The following is a 25152-nucleotide window of genomic DNA, read 5'->3' on the forward strand; positions in this document are numbered from 1 at the left end:
CCAACTGATTTGAATCAATCTGCAGCATCGGTCAACCACTTTTTTGCCAGAGTTGCAAAATTAGGCTTCAGTTTTTTCAGAAATCTTATATTATTAAGAAAAATATAAATTGCAGCCCAATGGAGAATCTTTTTTGCTAATTTAAAGCCCTGGTTCTGAGGAGTTCTGTACATATTTTTTCCGAATAAGTCTGTTGATACGACCAGTGAACAACATATAAGTGTAAAGGCCTTATCCTTGGCCTTGTTAGTAACCATAGATAGGTGTTTAGTGATTTAAAAATGAGGAAACTTTACAGAGTCAAACATTCTCTAACTGGGCTGCCCCCGAAACATTTTCAAGGAAAGGTGCTGCAGTTCCCATACATTGTGGAATAACAAAGAACAGTACAGCACAGGAACAGGCCCTTCAGCCCACCAAGTCTGTGCCCACACAGGCGCCTCTCTAATCTAATATTTTCTTGCCTCTATGTGGTCCATATGCCTCTATTCCCTGCCTATTCATGTATCTATCCAGATGCCTCTTGAATGTTGTTATAGAATCTGCTTCCATCACCTTCTCCAGCAGCACATTCCAGGCATTCACCACCCTCTGTGTGAAAACTTGCCCCTTACATCTCTTTTAAATTTCCCCCCTCTCACTCTCAACCTATACTCCTGAGTAATTGACCCTTTGAACCTGGGAAAAAGCCTTACTATTCACACTATCCAAGCCTGTCATAATCTTATAAACCTCCATCAGATCCCCCCTCATTCTCCAATGCTCCAATGAAAACAGTCCAAGTTTGTTCAACCTTTCTTCATAGTCCATATCCTCCAAACCAGCCAACATCCTGGTAAATCTCTTCTGCACCCTTTCCAATGCATCAACATCCTTCCAGTAGTGTGGTGACCAGAATACTCAAATGCGACCTATAGAACTGCAACATGATTTTCCATTTCCTATACTTAATGCCCTGACTGATGAAGGCAGCATGCCATATGCCTTCTTGACCACCTTGTCCACCTGAGTTGCCACCTTCAGGGAACTGTGGATCAACACACCTCGAAATCCCTCTGTATGCTAATATTCCTAAAGCCTCTACCATTTACTGTATACTTTCCTTCTGCAATAGACCTTCCAAATCACATCACCTCACCTTTGTCCGGGTTAAATTCCATCTTTGAGCCCAGGTCTCCAGCCGATTTATATTCTGCTGTGTCCTCTGACAATCCTCCTCACTATCTGCTACTCCCCCAATTTTTGTATCATCTGCTAATTTACTCATCAGACCACCTACATTTTCCTCCAAATCATTTATATATAACAAACAACAGGGGCCCCAGCACTGATCCTTGTGGAACATCGCTTGTAACAAACCTCCAGTTATAAAAGTACCCTTCCACTGCTGCTCTCTGCTTTCTATGCCCAAGCCAGTTTTGTATGCAATTTACCAGCTCACTTCAGATCCCATATAACTCCACCTTCTGTATCAGCCTGCCATGAGGAATCTTATTGAAGATTTTACTAAAGTCCATGTATACAACATCCACTGCCCTGCCTTGGTCAATTTTTCTTGTCACTTCCTCAAAGAACTCAATCAAGTTTGTGAGACATGACTTCCTCTTCACAAAACGACGTTGCCTATCGCTAATAAGCCTATTCTCTTCCAGATGTGAGTACATCCTGTCCCTAAGAATCTTCTCCAATAATTTCCCCACCACTGATGTAAGGTGGGGAAACTGGAGAAATGTATTCGGAAAACTCTTTCTGTGCTAGGGATGTTGAATCTGGCATTGCTTAGTGCAGAATAAAAGACATTTGTTTACAGATTATGATGATTTTATCCTCCTCTAAGTCATCCCTCAGAAATTTTCTCAGCATCAGCAGTAGATCAGCCCGCTACTAGTACACCGAGAAGGATGACCTTTCATTCATCAGATGTGTGGTCCACATTAGGGTCCACATTAGACTCCACATTAGGGTCCACATTAGACTCCACATTAGGGTCCACATTAGACACATCATCTAACCTGATTGGCCCTTTTGCAATAGGTGCTTTGGCATCCGCATGCTGGCACTGCTATAAGCCAGCCAACACCTCTCCTTCTGCCTGGCTCTGCGGGTATCCAATATGTGCCAGTAGTTACATAGCACATGCCAACTATTTTTATAAGTGAATCTTTCCATGACTCTGGAAAGCAGGTGCATCCTGGTGCTGATATTGGATGTTCATCTTCAACACCCTATCCAACAGATGATAATCCTATATCTTCTCAATACAATATATCCATGTAATCTGTAAACACTGCTGTTCGATCTTTGTGGATGGATGCACACTCTTTAAGGATGCCACATTAGGAACCATCGACAAGGAGAGAATGCAACCAAGCTATTGATTATCATATTGATTATCATAATGCTCACATTCTATAATGTCCTACGGAATGACATTCATGGAGGCACACGCACCAAAGGCAGCAGCAGTATTCTGGTCAATTTCAGTTATACTTGTGAAAATTTGTTTTCTTCCCAGAAAGGGGAAAACACAATGAATTAGGAACTGGTACCTACCAATATAACCACAAATCACAATATCCTGCAACACCAGAGCCGCATAACTTAAACATTCCTATTGACACTTGCACTCCGGAAATTTAGTTAGTGAGTCTGTAGAGGGAACTCAGTTCCGAAACATTTCAAAGCTGATGAAGAGCACAGGCCAGGCACCTTCTGAGTCATGTTCCTCACATGATTACTGGCCATGCTGCAGTACTTGGGAACACAGGTGAAGCAAAGTTCTGTTGCTTACAATGAAAATGTTGTCATAGCAACACCAGTGACATCTGCAATGACACAAACTATAATTGTGTATCCCTCATAAAATCTCTGATTGATGCAAGAGCCTTTGGGATTAAAAACAAGCGTTTCTTTTCCCAGTAAGAATGATTATGAACACCCTTACACATGGGATTCCCGAGTCAGTTCCTTCCACCCAGTGTGGAGTGGCAGTTGCAAAGTTCTTATTGCTGTACACCAACTATGATTTCCCATCGAACAATTGTAACAGCTAAAGAATACAGAGTAATGAAGGAAGACCAAGGCTATTCTAAGGATATGGCCATTCCTGTGATCAAGCCTTGTTATAATAACGATCTGTGGAGCTTGATTTGATTTCATTAATTGTCACATGTACTGGGATACAGAGAAAAGTATTGCTTCTTGCGCACTGTACAGGCAAAACATACCATTCGTGAAGTACATAAGGGAAGAGGAAAAGGATAGGGTGCAGAATATAATGTTGTAGTTACAGGTAGGGTGTGGAGAAAGATCAGCTTAGTATATGAGAGGACCATTTAGAAGTCTGATGACAGCAGGGAAGAAGCTGTTCTTGAGTCAATTGGTACATGTTATCAGACTCTTGTATCTTTTTCCCGAAGGAAGAAGGTAGAAGAAAGTATATCCGGGGTGTGTGGGGTCCTTGATTATGCTGGCTGCTTTCTGAGGCAGCGGGAAGTGTAGATGGAGTCAATGGATGGGAGGCTGTTTTGCGTGAGGGACTGGGCTACGTTCACAATCCTTTGTAGTTTCTTGCAGTCTTGGTTAAACCAAGACATACCAAGCTGTGATACATCCGGAAAGGATGCTTTCTGTGGTGCATCTGTAAAAATTGGTGAGAGTCATAGTGGTCATGCTGAATTTCCTTAGCCTTCTGAGAAAGTAGAGGCATTTGGTGAGCTTAATGGAAGGCCACAGCTGAGACAGCATCAGTGCAACTATTCTGAAGTTCTTACCCAACTGATCAGCCTAAATATTCCCAATTATCTGCTGAACGCATGAGTTCTACAGCCTTGTTCTGCTTTTGGATATGAGTACAGTAAGAAGTCTCACCACACCAGGTTAAAGTCCAACAGGTTTATTTGGTAGCACAAGCCACTAGCTTTCGGAGCACTGTCCCTTCATCAGGTGAGTAGGAGTTGTTTTCACAAACAGGGCATATATAGACACAAACTCAATTTACAAAATAATGGTTAGAATGCAGTCTTTACAGGTAATCAAGTCTTAAAGGTACACACAATGTGAGTGGAGAGAGGCTTCAGCAAAGGTTAAAGAGATGTGTATTGTCTCCAGTCAGGACAGTTAGTGAGATTTTGCAAGCCCAGGCAAGTCTTGGGGGTTACAGATAGTGTGACATGAACCCAAGATCCCGGTTGAGGCCGTCCTCATGTATGTGGAACTTGGCTATCAGTTTCTGCTCAGTGATTCTGCATTGTCGTGTGTTGTGAAGGCCGCCTTGGAGAACGCTTACCCGAAGATCAGAGGCTGAATGCCCGTGACTGTTGAAGTGCTCCCCAACTGGAAGAGAACACTCCTGCCTGGTGATTGACAAGCGGCGTTCATTCATCCATTGTCGTAGCTTCTGCATGGTCTCCCCAGTGTACCATGCCTCGGGACATCCTTTCCTGCAGCGTATCAGGTAGACAACGTTGGCCGAGTTGCAAGAGTATGTACCGTATACCTCGTAGATGGTGTTCTCACATGAGATGATGCCATCCGTGTCGATGATCCAGCACGTCTTGCAGAGGTTGCTGTGGCAGGGTTGTGTGGTGTCATAGTCACTGTTCTCCTGAAGGCTGGGTAGTTTGCTGTGGACCATTGTCTGTTTGAGGTTGTGCAGTTGTTTGAAGGCAAGAAGTGGGGGTGTGGGGATGGCCTTGGCGAGCTGTTCGTCTTCATCGATGACATGTTGAAGGCTCTGGAGAAGATGTCGTAGCTTTTCCGTTCTGGGGAAGTACTGGACAACGAAGGGTACTCTGTCTGCCATGTCCCGTGTTTGTCTTGTGAGGAGGTCAGTGCAGGTTTTCCCTGTGGCACGTCGGAACTGTCGATCGATGAGTCGAGCGCCATATCTTATACTTATGAGGGCATCTTTCAGCGTCTGGAGGTGTCTGTTGCGATCCTCGTCACATGAGCAGATCCTGTGGACATGGAGGGCTTGTCCGTAGAGGATGGCTTCTTTAACGTGTTTAGGGTGGAAGCTGGAGAAGTGGAGCATCGTGAGGTTATCTGTGGGCTTGCGGTACAGTGAAGTGCTGAGGTGACCGTCCTTGATGGAGATGCGTGTGTCCAAGAATGCAACCGATTCTGGAGAGTAGTCTGATGGTGGGATGGAACTTGTTGATGTCATCATATAGTTGTTTCAGTGATTGTTTTCCATGAGTCCAAAGGAAGAAAATGTCATCGATGTGTATAGTGTATAGCATCAGTTGAAGGTCCTGTGCAGTGAAGAGGTCTTGTTCGAACCTGTGCATGAAGATGTTGGCAGATTGAGGTGCAAATTTGGTCCCCATGGCTGTTCCGTGTTTCTGGATGAAGAACTGGTTGTTGAAGGTGAAGATGTTGTGGTCTAGGATGAAGCGGATGAGTTGTAAAATTGCATCTGGAGATTGGCAGTTGTTGGCGTTGAGCACTGAGGCAGTTGCAACAATGCTATCATCGTGGTGGATGCTTGTGTAGAGTGCCGAGATATCCATTGTGACGAGGAGTGCTCCTGGTTCAACTGCTGAGCTTCTGTAGGAAGTCCGTAGTGTCGCGACAAAAGCTGGGGGTTCTTTGTATAATGGGTTTCAGGATGCCCTCGACGTAGCCAGAGAGGTTCTCGCACAGGGTCCCATTGCCTGATACGATGGGATGGCCGGGTGTGTTGGCCTTGTGTATCTTCGGGAGGCAGTAGAGATCTCCAACGCGGGGAATACGTGGGATGAGAGCACGGAGGGTGCTCTGAAGGTCCAGATCAAAGGTCTTGATCAGTCTGTTGAGTTGACGGGTGTGTTCTTTGGTCAGATCTGCAGGTAACTGTCTGTAATGTTCCTTGTTGTTCAGTTATCGGTACACTTCTTTGCAGTAATCCGTTCTGTTCAGTATGACGGTGGCCCCTCCTTTGTCTGCTGGTTTGATGACAGTGCTGCGGTTTGGTCTTGAGAGCGCGGATGGCGTCGCGTTGTGCTTGGGTGATGATCGGGGCTGTCTTGTGAGTGCAGCTGATGAATCTGGCATTGATGCACCTCCTGACGGCTTGGGCATACATGTCGAGTCAAGGGCAGCGGCCATCCGGAGGAGTCCAGTTTGACTCTTTCCTCTTCGGTTGCTGCACCGCGGATCTCTCTGTTGGCTGTTCTGGTTCATTGGCTGTCTCATTGGCTGCAGAAAAGGATGTCCCGAGGCATGGTACATTGGGGAGACCATGCAGACGCTATGACAATGGATGAATGAACACCGCTCGACAATCACCAGGCAGGAGTGTTCTCTTCCTGTTGAGGAACACTTCACGGGCATTCAGCCTCTGATCTTCAGGTAAGCGTTCTCCAAGGCAGCCTTCACGGCACATGACAACGCAGAATCGCTGAGCAGAGGCTGACAGCCAAGTTCCGCACACATGAGGACGGCCTCAACCGGGATCTTGGGTTCATGTCACACTATCTGTAACCCTCACGACTTTCCTGGGCTTGCAAAATCTCACTGACTGTCCTGGCTGGAGACAATACACATCTCTTTAACCTGTGCTTAACCCTCTCTCCACTCACATTGTCTGTACCTTTAAGACTTGATTACCTGTAAAGACTCACATTCCAACCATTATCTTGTAAATTGAGTTTGTGTTTATATATGCCCTGTTTGTGAACACAACTCCTACCACCTGATGAAGGGGCAGCGCTCTGAAAGTTAGTGGCTTGTGCTGCCAAATAAACCTGTTGGACTTTAACCTGGTATTGTGAGACTTCTTACTGTGCTTACCCCAGTCCAACTGGGGTAAGCACTCCACATCTTTGGATATGAATGCCAGTGGGTATCCAAAATCTGCATGCGGAAACGCATTATCTTCTGCTTAGCTTCTTGCTCCTCCCCTAATAAATGATACTGGTAGCCCATTAAATCTGGTGATTTCCTGAATGGAAACAAAATGTTATCACATCATTCTGACATGATGCTCAGCCACCAGTGAAACAAAGCTGTTTCCAGCCACACACTATGCAAACTGTGAGGCAGGGAGTTGCACTCAAGATTTGTAAATGTTGATTATCATCAGTTTGAAGCATTGCATACAGAATCTTCATTATTATGCTGCATACCAGACTCATGCAGGGAAGCAGAAATTAATGTGTGAAAAATTAATGTTATGGTTTAGTACAGAAATTTCTACTCTAATACCTCCATGTATATTAACATGGTCCAATTCTGTCTGTTGCATGAGGAAGATTGAACTGTCTGCTCCAACAATAGGTGCAAGCAAGGAACAGTCATTTAGATTAGAAGTCGGGGTTCCGGGCCCCTCCATCCTAATTTCCTGTTTTTTTGTCAGCAAGTCTCCCATTTTGATACATCCCAACCTCTCTATGATTTCGATAATCACAAAAGGACATGTGGCTGTCCTTATGTATAAGTACATCCCTTTTCTTCTTTAGAAAGATGCCGGGGAGAGATCAGGCTGGAGATTGTCAAATTGCTGTTTTAGGAAAGCAACCAAAAGGCCCTGGGCACTGGGCTCAGCTACTCCAGTGATAGACAGTTGTATTCTGCACCTAGACACTAGGAGCTGGATTTTATGGGATGCCATGCGATGCACGCACCCCCAGCTAAACGTTGGTGGATGCACAGTCATGATGTGGATGGCTGGCTACAATTTAACACTCAGAGCAGAGTTAATTATTTTAAGGTCAGACTTCTGTTCCCTCCAGAAGCCCAACCACTCTCCATTCACCTCCATCCTCCACCACTTGGCTGAACATGTTCTCACTTTGAACAAACTTCTCCTTCAACTCCATTTACTTCCTCCAAATAAAAGGTGTTGCTCTGCAACCTGTATGGGCCCTCACTATACCTGCCTTTTGTAAGGAAAGTGGAAAATTCTTTGTTCCAGTCCTACTCAGGTCCCTTCCCTCACCTCTTTCTTCGGTACCTCAATGAGCATTTCCTATACTTGTTCTGAATTGGAAAATTTCATTAACTTTGCTTTAGATTTTCACCTTTCTCTAACCTGCACATGGTTCAGCTCAGGCTCTTTCCTTCCCTGCCCTTATTTGATTTCATTGACTCCACTTCTGACAATAGGCTATCAACCACATTCGACTATAAGCTCACTGACTCCCACAACTGTCTGAACTACACTTCCTCACACCCCACTTCCTTTAAGGACTCGATTTCATTCCCAAAGTTTCTCAGTTACATTTGTTCATATGGTGACACCTTCCATTTTAGCACTTCTGATAGGATTTCCCATTTTCTCAATCAAAGATTCTCCCACACCCTGGGGCATATAGATCCCTTGACCATGACCCATTCTACTTCAAGCACTCCTGTTCTCATTCCTTTCCCACTCTCCCAAAACCATAACACAATGGCCCTCGTGCCTCTCCTTTACTCCACTATGATCCACATTCAGCGGATCATACTCAACATTTCTGCCACATCCAATGTGATACCACCACCAAACATATCTTGACACTCAATGAGATTATCATGACTGAATCCCCCACCATTTAAACCTGGGGATTACCACTGACCAGAAACTGAACAGGACTAGCCATCTGCCACTGTGGCTATAAGAACAGGTCAGAGACTAGGGGTGGAATTTTCCTGTCCCGCCCACCACAGGAATCATAGCGGGCGGGACACGGACCATGCAAAGGACCGTTGACTGCGGGCTGGAGTTTTTGGCCTCAGGGCGAGCGAGACCAGAAAATCCCTCCCTAGGAATCCTGTGGCACGTAATTCATCTCCTCACTCCCCAGAGCCTGTCCACCATCAACAAGGCACAAGTCAGGAGTGTGATGGAATGCTCTCCACTTGCCTGGATTAATGCAGTTCCAACAACACTCAAGAAGCTTGACACTATCCAGCACAAAACAGCCCGCTTGATTGGCACCCCATCCACAAAAATTCACTCCCGCCAATGCACAGTGGCAGCAGTGTGTACATTTGGACGTTGCAATGCAAGAATTCACCAAGACTCCTCGAACAGCCCCTTCCAAATCCATGACTGCTACCATCAAAAAGGATAAGGGCAGCAGACACGTGGGAATACCACCACCTGCACGTTCCCCTCTAAACACTCACCATCCTGATTTTGGAATGATGTCACCATTCCTTCACTGTCGCTTGCTCAAAATCTCGGAATTCTCCTGTCTTGCCCACCGCGAGAATCGCAGCGGGTGAGACAGAAAATTCGATGGACCATTTAAAGGTCCGTTGAGCTGGGACGGGAATTTCAATCTTGGAATGCGGCTGGAGAATCCCGCCCATTAACTCTGTTTCTCTCTCCAGAGATACTACCAGACTTGCTGAGTTTTTCCAGCATTTCCTGTTTATATTTCAGAATTCCAGAAACTGCAGTAATTTGCTCTTTTATTGGCAACTCAGTTACATTGGCCTAATTGTCAATTTCAGATCATTACACCTGGCCTGTTTTATTGTGTGTTTTATTTGTGGCTCTCAGATGCTGGTAATGATTTTGCTTTCCCCAATTACAGCTTGTCTAGAATCACAGAAGAATCATAGTATCCCACAGTATCCCCTATTATAGCATTTGGCCCATCGAGCCTGCACTGACCACAATCCCACACAGGCCCTCTCCCTGCAACCCCACGTATTTACCCTGCTAGTCCCCCTGACACTAAGGGGCAATTTAGCATGGCCAATCAACCTAACCCTCACATCTTTGGGTTGTGGGAGGAAACCGGAGCACCAGAGGAAACCCATGCGGACACGGGGAGAACATGCAGACTCCGCACATACAGTAATGCAAGGCCATAATTGAACCTGGGTCTCTGGCGCTGTGAAGCAGCAGTGCTCTAACCACTGTGCCACCATGCCACATCTTTTGTTTTCTTTTACTTTTTCCCTTTACCATCCCCTTTTTGCCTTGCACCATTATCCCTGTTGTCATTTAATGTCTCCTGTCTTTCTCCCATCACAGGCCTTCCCTTTTGTTCACCCTCTCCCACCTTTCCCTGTTGTAGTACTTGCTTTAAACCTGTTACATACTAATTACAAATACAAAATCCTGTGGATGCCGGAAAGCTGAAATGGAAACAGAAATCAAAAAACTCAAGAGTTCTGATGAAAGATCACTGACCTGAAACGTTCACCAGAAACCTCTGACCTTGCCCAGTGCTGGGATTTTCCAGTGCCGCTGCGGTGAATGGAACTTTGGCTGAGCGCCAAATTCTCCATTCTCACTGGCAGCGGGGCTGGTATGGACGAGATCGGGTCAGCTCTGTTTCTGTCTCCACTGTAGCCAATGTACATTTTCTGATTCCATTTCTAAAGTCCATAATGGGAGCAAAACGTTTGAATATTCTGTCTCCACTGACAGATCTGCTGAGTATTTCCAGGACTTAGTCTTATTTCAGATTGCCAATGTCTGCAGTATTTTGTTTTAAATCTGTAATTAAATAGATATGTTTGCATTTTAGACGACGACTTCTCTGGAGAAGAAGAGGAGATGCATTCCTTCAGATGTGAACAAAGTGGTTTGTAAAAAGTTTTTAATATAATTTTTTGTTTATTTCACAGAATTGTACTATATCACCCATATTTTAAGTTTTCTTTAAGTAATAGGATTGAATTAAATCACCGGCCTCAGAATTTCACCTTACTAGTTTAAGGAGCTGGAAGTGAAGCCGAGCTTCACTTCCATCTGTTGTTTTGTCCCACCATTGACCCTGTACCAAACCACAGAGAAATAATCATTTAGGTACATGGCACAGGCAGTTATCACCTATGTAGATGCCAGCGAGGTGACTGGCGATTGCCTGATGAGGTGTTGGGAATTGCAACAAGTCTCTGCCACTCTGAGAGGACGACCCAACGCCCAAAGGAGAAGAAATATAGTGGAGCATTGCTGCTCTGGGGCAGGATTTTACAGGTACCAGATCCCTCTGTGATTCATTATCTTCCTTCACATCATTCCCAAAGCCTATATCTCCTCTCAGCAAACCAGCAATGTAAGTTTAGACATGCCACCACATGCGCGCCCCCCACCCACCCCCCCAAAGCGAGCTGTAGATTTAACAATGGCTAGTCTAACATCTCCTTCCCTACATTGACTGTAATTTAAGGCAGTTCTTTTCATAATCATTCCTGGGATATAAGGATTGCTGGCGAGATCTGAATTTATTGCCTGTCTCTAAATCCCCTTGAGCAGTTGATGCTGAGCCACCTGCAACTCTGTGGCTTGCTAGGCCAGTTCAGAAGGTAGTTGCAGGGCAACGACATTGCTGTGGATCTGGGACCACAGCGATGGAAGACTGCAATCAAGGCAGCATCCAGTCCTGTGGAGGGGTTCCCACTCCATCCTGATGGCCCCAGTGGCTCTGATCATCTCTGTTGTTCAGTAAAACTGCCGCCATGTTGAGACAACCTGGCACACGATCTGCCTTAGCAGTAGCAGGAGGCAGTAACGTAGTGGTATTGCCACTGGACCAGCACTCCAGATACCCAGGGCAATGTTCTGGGGACTAGGGTTCGAATCCCACCATGGCAGATGGTGAAATTTAAATTCAATACAAATATGAAATTAAAAGCCTAAAGATGACCATAAATCAATTGTTCCTTCTGTTGGCCTTACGTGGTTTGGCCTACATGTGATCTAGATCCATAGAAATTTTCTCTGAAATGGCCCAGCAAGTCACTGAGTTCATGGGCAATTAGGGATGGGCAATAAATGTTGGTTCAATATTAATAAATTAATTTTAAAAATCCACTCCCTTTGGAGCTATAAAGAAGCGCATCCTCTGTCCTTAATTGGACAACAAGTGCCGAGGCAACCTCCCAGAAGATTGCACCGCTGGACTTGCTGCCAGGACACGTGGGTTCGGGACTCCCATTTGGTCCCAATGTCAGAGTCCCAGAATCTGCAGCAAAATCCAGCCCCATGTGTCGATTCACATTGAAAATAATGTCCGTCACTGGGAAATGGTTAACATAGAAATAGCCCTTATTTTGATGAAATTCTGATGCAAGCTGTGTTTTTTAGAACAGTTTTCAAAGAGCTTTTATTGACTCGTGAGACCATGGAAGACATAATTTACGGTAGTCTGTTCTTAGTTCCAATAACAACAGTAAACTGGCTGAGATAACGCATGTCTACAAAACACCAGCACCTGAAACGGGTCAAAGTCATAGTTCTTGCCAAGCTACAAAAATTTATTTTCCAGACACATCTGCCTTGCAGAAAACATTTAAACTATGGTTGTTGCATTAAAAACAAAATCGACCTTCATTGCAAGGTTGTGTTATTCTGCAAGTTAACATCAGCACTACAAAGTTAAGCTGCTTTATGCAGAAAAGTAATTACTGTATTCAGGAATACTTCAATGCCTGGGTTCATTTGAACATGATTGAAAACAGCTGCTCTTTTTAATCTGGCTGTGTTTTCTTCTGACAAAAATGATTTGTAGCACTGTCCTCAAAGCAGGAGAAGCTTTAAGCGGAGTATTTTCTTTTCTAAATAAGCCACAATTCAGCCGAATCGGCTCAAAGTGCCCAGGCCAGTGGGAAAACCGGAGTATTTCCTGATGGCGTTAACATCACTTGTTAGATGGGATTCACCCACCTGATCGATGCAAATTTATGCATGGCGGGAAACACGACAGCCAGTCCGGCGTTTCTGAGAACGAAGTACAATTTTTAAAAGTGGCCCGATCTCAATGTTCGGATAGAACATAGAACATAGAACATTACAGCGCAGAACAGGCCCTTCGGCCCACGATGTTGCACCGACCAGTTAAAAAAAAACTGTGACCCTCCAACCTAAACCAATTTCTTTTCGTCCATGAACCTATCTACGGATCTCTTAAATGCCCCCAAACTAGGCGCATTTACTACTGATGCTGGCAGGGCATTCCAATCCCTCACCACCCTCTGGGTAAAGAACCTACCCCTGACATCGGTTCTATAACTACCCCCCCTCAATTTAAAGCCATGCCCCCTCGTGCTGGATTTCTCCATCAGAGGAAAAAGGCTATCACTATCCACCCTATCTAAACCTCTAATCATCTTATATGTTTCAATAAGATCCCCTCTTAGCCGCCGCCTTTCCAGCGAAAACAATCCCAAATCCCTCAGCCTCTCCTCATAGGATCTCCCCTCCATACCAGGCAACATCCTGGTAAACCTCCTCTGCACCCTCTCCAAAGCCTCCACATCCTTCCTGTAATGTGGGGACCAGAACTGCACACAGTACTCCAAGTGCGGCCGCACCAGAGTTGTGTACAGTTGCAACATAACGCTACGACTCCTAAATTCAATCCCCCTACCAATAAACGCCAAGACACCATATGCCTTCTTAACAACCTTATCTACTTGATTCCCAACTTTCAGGGATCTATGCACACATACACCTAGATCCCTCTGCTCCTCCACACTATTCAAAGTCCTCCCGTTAGCCCTATACTCAACACATCTGTTATTCCTACCAAAGTGAATTACCTCACACTTCTCCGCATTGTAGGCCCCTTTCCCCCCAACAACAGAAAAGGTGACCCTACCCGCTCCCTGCTGACCAACTCCCAACCCCACAGCACCCTCGTCCCCACCACCGGGAGAATGGGTCACCCCTCCGCTTCCCCCCACATCACACCGGCATGAGGCTGACCCGTGCGCCCCCCACCCCCTGCACCAGACAAAGACTCCATTAAGGGACCTTCTGACCACCCCCCTTCCCTCCTCCCAGGTCCAGCCTGGCACCACCCCCTGGCACCCTGGCATTGGCACCCTGGCAGTGACACCCTGATCTGGCACATTGTACTCTGCAGGGGATCAAGGAGATAAGTGTTCTGCCCAAATGTCCCTCTGTTGCTGCCAGGATGCAGAGGGGAGGGGGTTCCCAAGGCACCTGGGGATTGGGGGCTCAGATTTGGGGCAAGGCATTGTCCTCGGGACTCTTCCCCAGGATGGGGGTCTCGTGGCTGGACTGCCCCGTCTGGCCCTGGTAAACCTGAAGATCACTCTTGGCATGGTGATTTCAGGCAACTATCTGATCAAAATTTTCATTCTTGTCTGTGTACTGTGAAAACTTTGAAATAGGCTGGCCAATTTAATCACCATGTTCCTTGAACAGTTGGAAGGCTTCCAAATCACAGCATCACCCCACTCTGCAGAAGGGATTCCCGTTTTTCTCTCTAAGAAGTTGCAGATGTCAAAAGGCCCCTTTGAAGTCCTCTGACTCACAGGGGAAGTCACTTACACTGAAGAGGGTGGGAGGCGGGGGGGGTGGGGGGGGCGGTGGGCGGTGGGCGGTGGGGGGGGGGGCTGCTGGCGGAGCGGGGTGATAATCCCTTCCCCACAGCTGCTCACTCAGACCCATTCTTTTAACACTGCATTTTTTCAAGTGTCTGAGCCTTCCTAGAAAGCTCAAATCTGTTGCCATCCATTTCTACAGTTGTTGCAACCTCAAAAATGTATTTGCTGATGAACTTTCATAACCTCTGTCACGGTGCCTTTAATTACAAATCCCTCCCTTGATGGATGCATTGCATCTTGCCACCTCCCTCCTTAACATAGAACATAGAAAGCCACAGCACAAACAGGCCCTTCGGCCCACAAGTTGCGCTGATCATATCCCTACCTCTAGGCCTATCTATAGCCCTCAATCCCATTAAATCCCATGTACTCATCCAGAAGTCTCTTAAAAGACCCCAACGAGTTTGCCTCCACCACCACCGACGTCAGCCGATTCCACTCACCCACCACCCCCCAGCACCTTAAACCTGTGTCCTCTCGTAGCAACCATTTCAGCCCTTGGAAATAGCCTCTGAGAGTCTACCCTATCCAGACCTCTCAACATCTTGTAAACCTCTATCAGGTCACCTCTCATCCTTCGTCTCTCCAGGGAGAAGAGACCAAGCTCCCTCAACCTATCCTCATAAGGCATGCCCCCCAATCCAGGCAACATCCTTGTAAATCTCCTCTGCACCCTTTCAATGGCTTCAACATCTTTCCTGTAATGAGGTGACCAGAACTGCGCGCAGTACTCCAAGTGGGGTCTAACCAGGGTCCTATAAAGCTGCAGCATTATCTCCCGACTCCTAAACTCAATCCCTTGATTAATGAAGGCTAGTACGCCGTACGCCTTCTTGACCGCATCCTCCACCTGCGAGGCCGATTTAAGAGTCCTATGGACCCGGACCCCAAGGTCCTCCTGATCCTCTACACTGCTAAGAATGGTACCCTTCATATTATACTGCTGCTTCATCCCATTGGATCTGCCAAAATGGATCACTACACACTTATCCGGGTTGAAGTCCATCTGCCACTTCTCCGCCCAGTCTTGCATTCTATCTATGTCTCGCTGCAACTTCTGACATCCCTCCAAACTATCCACAACACCACCTACCTTGGTGTCGTCAGCAAACTTACCAACCCATCCCTCCACTTCCTCATCCAGGTCATTTATGAAAATGACAAACAGCAAGGGTCCCAGAACAGATCCCCGGGGCACTCCACTGGTCACTGACCTCCATGCAGAGAAAGACCCCTCCACAGCCACTCTCTGCCTTCTGCAGGCAAGCCAGTTCTGGATCCACAAGGCAACAGCCCCTTGGATCCCATGCCCTCTCACTTTCTCAAGAAGTCTTGCATGGGGGACCTTTTCGAACGCCTTGCTGAAGTCCATATAGACCACATCCACCGCTCTTCCTTCGTCAATGTGTTTGGTCACATTTTCAAAGAACTCAACCAGGCTCGTAAGGCACGACCTGCCCTTGACAAAGCCGTGCTGACTACTTTTGATCATACTAAACTTCTCTAGATGATCATAAATCCTGTCTCTCAGGATCCTCTCCATCAACTTACCAACCACTGAGGTTAGACTCACCGGTCGGTAATTTCCCGGGCTGTCCCTGTTCCCTTTCTTGAATATAGGGACCACATCTGCAATCCTCCAATCCTCCGGAACCTCTCCCGTCTCCATCGACGATGCAAAGATCATCGCCAAAGGCTCCGCAATCTCCTCCCTCGCCTCCCACAGTAACCTGGGGTACATCCCATCCGGTCCCAGCGACTTACCAACCTTGATGCCATTCAATAGTTCCAACACATCCTCTTTCTTTATGTCCACATGCTCGATCCTTTCTGTCCACCGCAAACCAGCAGTACAACCACCCAGATCCCTTTCCACCGTGAATACCGAGGTAAAGTATTCATTAAGCACCTCCGCCATTTCTAACGGTTCCGCACAAACTTTTCCCCCTTCACCTTTTAAGGGTCCTATGCCTTCATATCTCATCCTTTTACTCTTGACATATTTGTAGAAAGCCTTGGGATTCTCCTTAATATTACCCGCCAAGGTCTTCTCATGACCCCTTCTCGCTCTCCTAATTTCCTTCTTAAGCTCCTTCCTACATCCCGTATACTCCTCTAAATCCTTAACACCTCCTAGCTCTCTGAACCTTCTGTACGCCTCTCTTTTCTTATTCACCAGGTTCATCACAACCTTCGTGCACCACGGTTCCCGTACCCTACCAACACCCCCCTGTCTCATCAGAACGTTGTCATGCAGAGCTCCAGACAAACATTCCTTGAAAATCCTCCACTTTCCTTCGGTACTTTTCCCCAAGAATGCCTCCTTCCAATTTACCCGTCTAATTTCCTCCCTGATGACACTGTATTTCCCTTTACTCCAGAGAAACACTTTCCTAGCCTGCCTGATCCTATCTCTTTCCAATGCTATCGTGAAGGAGATAGAATTATGATTGCTTTCCCCAAGATGCTCACCCACCGAGAGATCCTCCACCTGTCCAGGTTCATTAGCCAGCACCAGATCAAGTACAGCCTCTCCTCTAGTAGGCTTATCCACATACTGTGTCAGGAAACTCTCCTGGACACACCTAACAAACTCCTCTCCATCCAAACCCCTAGCCCTAGGGATATTCCAATCTATGTTTGGGAAATTAAAATCTCCCATCACGACAACTCTGTTATTCCTACATCTCTCCAGGATCTGTTTCCCCATCTGCTCCTCAACATCTCTGTTACTATTGGGCGGCCTATAGAAAACACCCAGCAAAGTTACCGACCCCTTCCTGTTCCTAACCTCCACCCACAGAGACTCCGTAGTCAATCCCTCCACGGCGTCCACCTTCTCTACAGCCGTGACACTATCCCTGATCAACAGTGCCACTCCCCCCCCTCTCTTGCCTCCCTCCCTGTCCTTCCTGAAACATCTAAAACCCGGCACCTGAAGCACCCAGTCCTGTCCCTGAGACATCCAAGTCTCCGTAATGGCCACCACATCACAATTCGAAGCAGCAATCCACGCTCTAAGCTCATCCACTTTATTCACTACACTCCTGGCATTAAAATAGACACATCTCAGACCTTCAGCCTGAGCACTTCCCTTCTCCATCACTCGTCTAACCTCCCTCTTACCCTGTCTACATTCCTTATCTATTTGCGAGCTAACCTCCTCACTCTCAGTCCCCTCATTTCGATTCCCTCCCCCCAACCTTTCTAGTTTAAAGTCTCTCCAGTAGCCTTGAAAGGCAGCCAGCTAATTCCAGTGGTTAAGGCCCAATTAGGGCCAATTTTACACTGTCACTCTAACATTCCCACCAGCAGTTCATTAGAGATGATCTTTCAACGGCAGGTCAGGGTGTCTTTGGAGCCAAAGGCTCCATGCGTCAGCAAAACAGTGGCAAGAATGCAAGGCTGTAATCGTGGCTGCATCTGATTCTTTTGAGAAGTTTCCCCAACTTCCTGATGTCTCTACTAGCTTTTGGAACCTTCACTGCAGCCCTTCTCCACAGGCCGGTAAGGATACCTCCAGGTTAAAGTGCTCTTGCGATCAACAATCTGCCTCAGCAGTACTTACCACTTCTAATAGGGCTCCTGGAGCTCTGGGGCTGCCGGCCCTGTGATTGAGTCTGTAGCATTAGGAGCAGCGTGAAGGCTCGAGATCTACATCTGGTACATCTGACACTAGGGTCTTGAAGCCAATCATAGAATCCCTACAGTGCAGAAGGAGGCCATTTGGCCCATCGAGTCTGTACTAACCACAATCCCATCCAAGCCCTATTCCCGTAACCTCACACATTCCCCCTGCTAATCCCCCTGACACTAGGGTCAATTTAGCATGGCCAATCAACCTAACCCGCACATCTTTGGCTTGTGGGAGGAAACCAGAGGAAACCCACACAGACACGGGGCGAAAGTACAAACTCCACACAGACAGTGACCCGAGGCCGGAATTGAACCCGGGTTCCTGGCGCTGTGAGGCAGCAGTGCTAACCACTGAGCCACCGTGCCGCCAATGTTAAAGCCCAGCACAGCAAGGTAAAAGACATTGCAATTGTAATGTCAATTATGAATGAGCAGTAGTCATAGGCCATTCAGCCCCTCAAATCTGCTCTACCATTCAATAAGATCATGGCTGATCCGAACATGGCCTCACTTTCACTTTCATTCCTAACTCCTACACCCTTTGAGACCCTTGTCAATCAAGAATCCATCTAATGCAGCCTTAAAAATATTCAATGACCCTAACAAGTTCATTTTCCTTCATAATAATACATCTGCCAAAATTTAGCCTATTTGATTAACCTAGACACATCCCTTTGCAGACTCCTTATGTCCTCTTCGCAACTTTATTTTCCTACCTACCATTGTGTCATCAGCAAATTTAATAACCATGCATTCAATCCAAGTCATTAATATAGTTGAGGCCCTGGCATTGATCCCTGTGTGGCACTTCACTCAGTATACCTTGCCAACCAGAAAATTATTCATTCATACTCTCAGTTTCCTGTTAGCTAACTAATCCTCTATCCATGCTAAGTTGTTACCTTCTATACCTTGAGCTTATATTTTGTGCAGTAACACATTATGTGGCTGCTTTTCAAATGCCTTCTGGAAATCCGTGCACACCACACTTCCAGAAAGAATAGTTGGTGCATAATGTAAACATCAATATTCTTTCCATGGTCTCGCTATTGTATTTAGATCGATGGTTCATGGCATTTCAACATTATTTGCAATTTTGGATAAGTTTTAACAAATGTAAGGCCGCAATCTTATCACCGTTCACGCCGGCGGAATTTATCATCCCGCTGCAGTGAACGGAGATTTGGCTGGCCGTCAGATTCTCTGACCTCGCTGCAGCGGGAGCGTGGCATGAATGATAAGGTCATGCTGTCAAAGGTATGTATATGGATGGAGCCAAAATTGCCAGTTGAACCACCAACATCAATATATACTAACAGAATTATTAAATTCAAACAGTGCAATAGAGAACATTAACTCAATGCACATTTCTGCCACAATAACATAAGAAATAGGAATAGAAATGAACCATTTGGCCCCTTGAACCTGCTCCATAATTCAATATGTTCCTGGTTGATCTACCTCAATTCTACTTTTTTGTCCTCTTCTCTTATCCCTTTGTTATCCCTTCTCTTATCCCTTATCCCATAAAGATCAAAAATCTATTGGTCTCAGTCTTGAACCATGATCCTTTGGGATGGGCAATTCCAAAGATTCACAACTCTCCGTAAGGATGAAATTTCTTCTCATCTCAGTCATAAGTGCTTGTAACTCTTTTTGTTGAAGTTGTGCCCTTATGTTCTAGATTCCCCAGTCAGGGGAAACAACCTTTCAATGTCTACCCTTTCAAGCCCCTTCAGAATCTTGTATGTTTCAATGAGATCACCTCTCAATTTTCTAACCACCAGAACATAAACCCAATTTACTCAATCTCTCATCATTGGACAACCCTCTCATTCCTGGAACCAATCTAGAGAACTTTTCCTGTACAGCTTCCAATACAAGTATAACCTTCCTTAGGTATGGAGTCAAAAATTGCGCATAGTATTGCAGATGTGGTCTTGTCAAAACCCTGTACAATTAGAATTTCATAGAAACCCTACAGTGCAGAAGGAGGCCATTCGGCCCATCGAGTCTGCACCGACCACAATCCCACCCAGGCCCTACCCCCACATATTTACCCGCTAATCCCTCAAACCTACGCATCTCAGGATGCTAAGGGGCAATTTTTAACCTGGCCAATCAACCTAACCCGCACATCTTTGGACTGTGGGAGGAAACCGGAGCACCCGGAGGAAACCCACGCAGACACGAGGAGAATGTGCAAACTCCACACAGACAGTGACCCAAGCCGGGAATCGAACCCAGGTCCCTGGATTTGTGAAGCAGCAGTGCTAACCATTGTGCTACCGTGCCGCCCTGTAACAAGACTTTCTTATTCTTGTACTCCAATCAGTTTGCAATAAAGGCCAACATACCATTTCTATTCCTAATTAATTGCCGTATCTGCATTCTAATACACGTACACGCAAATCTTTAGGAACGTCAATTGAAATGAGAATTTCTGAAAATCAACATATAAAAGTTTCATGACTTCAAAAAAAATCTGTTTTCTATTCTCACTACCAGAAGTGAATAACCTCACCCATCCCCATTTTATATTTCATCTGTCACCTTATTGCCATTCACTTAACCTGTTACGGCTTGAGTGTTTGTTAAGATCGAGAGAATCTCTGGCTTAGCCAAAATGGCGTCCGCCATTTTCATCAGGGGAGAAGGCAGCATGTTCCCAGTGACTGCCATCAGGTTACCCAGTCTGTCGTTAACTGTTTTCTCTCTCCCTCCCTTCTTGAATACATGGTTACATTTGCTACCTTCCAACTTACTGAGACTATTGTAGAATCCAGGGAATTTTGGAAAATTGCAACCAGTAAATCCCTTTTAGAACCTAGGATGTAAGTGATCAATTCCTGGGAAATTTTTGGCTTCTGCACCTCTTCCCCAATAAAACAAGGGTTTGGAAAGCCACGTTTCAAATAAAGATTCTTCAAATTACAATAAAAGTATAATTGGTTATTCATGTTTTAATCAGTAGACAAGCATAATTACTATTTTAAACAAAATTTTATGAAAATGCATACAAGAAATGCAATTATGGAATTTTAGTAACACATAGAAATCTTTTTCCCTTAACTTACAGACATCATTTTGTTTTCAAATGGAGCAGAGAGGACTTCAAGGCCTGGCTGTTGTAGATGCCAAACTGCGTGGTCATTGAGTCTGGCTGTGAAAGTGCTGTATATATTCTTTAGTTGTCTCATCATTGCTATTGCTGTGCTGGCATCCGTAGGTAAGATGGTTCTGTTATTTCATCAGATATGAAGTTAACAAAATATTTACAGCATAGAAGCTGGATATTCAGTCCAGGGGTTCATGCCAGTAATAATGCTCCACAAAAGTCCCCTACCCCTCTTCATTTCGTTCCATCAATATATCCTATTTTTGTTTCATGTGCTTATAGCCTCCCCTTGAATGTGTCTATGCTGGTTGCCTCAATTACTTCCTGTGGCAGCAAATTTCACATTCCAACTATTCTCTGGGTAAAAAAAAAATGATGTGGAGATGCCAGCGTTGGACTGGGGTAAACACAGTAAGAAGTCTCACAACACCAGGTTAAAGTCCAATAGGTTTATTTGGTCGCAAAAGCCACTAGCTTTCGGAGCGCTGCCCCTTCGTTACCTGACGAAGGGGCAGTACTCCGAAAGTTAGTGGCTTTTGCTACCAAATAAACCTGTTGGACTTTAACCTGGTGTTGTGAGACTTCTTACTAAAAAAAAATCATATTCTGAATTGAATTTATTAGTGACTGCCTTTTATTTACAGCTTATTGTTACGATCTTACCCACAAGTGGAAACTTCTTCTCTGTCTACCTTATCGAACTCTTTCACAATTTTATTAGATTATCCCTCTGTTTCTCCTTTCTAGATACATATGACTTTTGGGAGGTATAATATCTTAGTCTTGGTACTATTCCAATAACTCTTTTTTGTACCTTCTCCATTTCTGTCAATCTGTTTATAATATGGAGACCAGAACTGCAAACAATAGCCCAGTTGTGGTTTAATAAATGGTCGACACAAGTTCCATATAATTTTTCTTGTACACTATATTCTTTTGTTTTCATATATCATCCGCAATTGGATCAATTATCAGACAATGAGATTTTGTCACAATAGCAGTCCAGATTCATGTAGGAAATGATGGACCGAGAAGTCAGAGTGGAAAATTATGATTCTAACTCCCATTTAAAGCATGAAGCATTTTTACCAGAAAGATTAAAGTTGCTAAAGACAAACTTTACACTGGCAATCTGAGCTTGATCTGTAACCATTATAGCTTGAACCGAGAGTACAACTTCCATCACACTTGCATTTGGCTGCTTCTAAGTCGATGCAAGAAGTTTTGGGATAAAACATGTATGAAATTGAGATTCTGAAGTGTGGAATTTGCAGTCACACCATTCACAGTGACAAATGAAAGCCAAATATTCTGTTTATTCCCCATCAAGTCACACATCATCCTGACTTGGAACTATATCGTCATTCCTTCACTGTTCCTGGATCAAAATCCCTAACAGCATTATACATGTATCTACAGCATATGGACTGCAGGACCAGAATCCTACAGCCCTGCTATGACATGTCTTCCCTCAGCAGATAGGGCAGGCCATTTAAATTGCCATTTACTTTGGCAGGACCGTAATTACTTGCTAGGTGGGCAGGGATCATAAAACCCTAGCCCAGGCCTTCAAAAAGGCAGGTCACCACCACCTCAAGGGCAATTAAGGGTGAAAAATAAATGCTGGCCTAGCCAGTGATGCTTGCATCCCATGAGCAATTATAAAGAAATTAACATTCATTTGGTATAATTAACCAGTTGCGTAACAATACAACATCAATATACGATTAAGTAACATTTTGAATTTTGAAATATGTCTGTAGTCCTTATAGAACAGTACAGCACAGAACAGGCCCTTCGGCCCACGATGTTGTACCGACCTTCATCTGAAACCAAGATCAAGCTATCCCACTCCCTACCATCCTGGTGTGCTCCATGTGCCTATCCAATAACCGCTTAAATGTTCCTAAAGTGTCTGACTCCACTATCACTGCAGGCAGTCCATTCCACACCCCAACCACTCTCTGCGTGAAGAACCTACCTCTGATATCCTTCCTATATCTCCCACCATGAACCCTATAGTTATGCCCCCTCGTAATAGCTCCATCCACCCGAGGAAATAGTCTTTGAACGTTCACTCGATCTATCCCCTTCATCATTTTATAAACCTCTATTAAGTCTCCCCTCAATCTCCTCCGCTCCAGAGAGAACAGCCCCAGCTCCCTCAACCTTTCCTCATAAGACCGACACTCCAAACCAGGCAGCATCCTGGTAAATCTCCTCTGCACTCTTTCCAGCGCTTCCACATCCTTCTTATAGTGAGGTGACCAGAACTGCACGCAATATTCCAAATGCGGTCTCACCAAGGTCCTGTACAGTTGCAGCATAACCCCACGGCTCTTAAACTCCAACCCCCTGTTAATAAAAGCTAACACACTATATGCCTTCTTCACAGCTCTATCCACTTGAGTGGCAACCTTTAGAGATCTGTGGATATGGACCCCAAGATCTCTCTGTTCCTCCACAGTCTTCAGAACCCTACCTTTGACCCTGTAATCCTTGGGTAGTTACTTGTTTCCATTTTAAATAGTTAGCTATTCTAGAGATGTGCAAGTCCGTTTAAAACTTATTGAGCCATATGAAAGCCAAAAAGAGGAACCTCATTCTGGTTTTTACCCTGTACAATTCTCTGATCTTTTCCCTTGCCCAGCCTGGGGAAAGTGAGACCATTTCCTGCAGATAACGCCATGCCATTTTGAACCTAATCGAATGGTGTAGCCATGGCTCCTTCATCTATGGACAAGAGGACTGGAATATCTTTTTGTTTGATCTAATATGATTCAGCTGCAAACAAAATTGCCCACAAAGCAGTATTAACCAATGAAATATTGAATTTTTCATTTTGTGTCTGATTGCTTGACTGGTAACTAAATCTTGCATTATTGCAGTATTCAGAAAGGTTGACTCCATAACTGAAGATATCAATGTGGCCCAATCGTTTTATGAGACAAAGATTAGCTCGGTTCAGATGAACATTAAAGAACTCGGTGAGTAATGCTGTTTATATTGTGTAGCAGAATTGCTCCTCATTTCCAGCATGTCACCATAGGAGTTGTCACTGGACGTGTCCCAAGGGAAAACAAAGACAAAAACTGTCGAGTTAATTAAATAATTCCAAGCATGATTTCACCTATTGAGCAGATGCCGGAATAACCATACCTCCCGATAACATTCTCTTCCCTTCTCTTACTGGAAAACGAGAAAAATTACAAACATTGCTGAATGTCAGCTTGGTGAATGTTTCACGGTCTGACAGATCAGCAATGAAAGCCCAGAGGGATATGGAGCAACAAATCTGCCAGGAATCACAGCTGCAGATGCAACAAGGTTAAGAGGACCTGTAGTCATATTAGAATTACCGTTGTGCCAGACTAAGATAACAAGAAGAAAAGTTGTAGTCAGGAGGCTAGGAGCAATCTGATGGCTGCCGCAATGTCACATATTAACTCTTCAGCTTAACTAGGATTGGTGATTTTCAAGAAATGATTATCTGCAATCAAAATGCCAACTGAATGGTGCGGGAGAACTGAAACACCAGGAAGTAGCAACTAAACTCAGTTATTTTTGCTTTGCACCATCAAAACTTTTGCAATTTAATCTCTCCTGTCTTCCACCCAATCACAAACCTTCCCAACTGGTCCTTCCTCCCTTCCTCCCTATCCCTTTCCACTTGTTTGAAACCTATTACACTTCTAAATGTATAGGTCATCCACCTGAACCATTGGGCAGAATCGTTTTACCTTAATCCTTGCTGGGATGGCAACTTCAATGTCGGAACTGGAACCCAACTCTCTGAATGGTACACCCGGCAGTGGATGTGCACCAGGGCAAAGTAATGGTCATCCAACTTCAGGCTTGTAAGCCATTTAGAGAGGGAGGGTGGGATGACACATCCATTCTTTGACCGGAAGGATTTCTATTTAAAGGGACCCTGGCATGTGTGAGAAAAGCTCAGTGCATTTGGATTTTTCAGATTGCAGTAACAGGAATGGTGAGGAGACCCTGGTATGGCCCAGATTTCTCATAGAAGCATAGAATTCCTACAGTGCAGAAGGAGGCCATTTGGCTGAGGAAGTCACCAGCAGAAATGTGCCCCTTTCAACAGACACAGTGCAGTA

General features: G+C 45.1%; 1 protein-coding gene across 1 annotated transcript in view; it reads left to right on the forward strand.

Moving 5' to 3' along the window:
* The window catches only part of scara3 (scavenger receptor class A, member 3), a 59405-nt gene that overhangs the window by 17892 nt on the left and 16361 nt on the right, over nucleotides 1-25152 (forward strand). The window contains exons 3-5 of the mRNA XM_078212668.1: nucleotides 10452-10508; nucleotides 20996-21145; nucleotides 23923-24021. Of these exons, the coding sequence (XP_078068794.1) occupies nucleotides 10452-10508; nucleotides 20996-21145; nucleotides 23923-24021 (306 nt within the window). The remainder of the gene's footprint in view (nucleotides 1-10451; nucleotides 10509-20995; nucleotides 21146-23922; nucleotides 24022-25152) is intronic.

Source organism: Mustelus asterias, chromosome 5 (assembly GCF_964213995.1).
Source record: "Mustelus asterias chromosome 5, sMusAst1.hap1.1, whole genome shotgun sequence".
Classification (NCBI taxonomy): domain Eukaryota; kingdom Metazoa; phylum Chordata; class Chondrichthyes; order Carcharhiniformes; family Triakidae; genus Mustelus; species Mustelus asterias.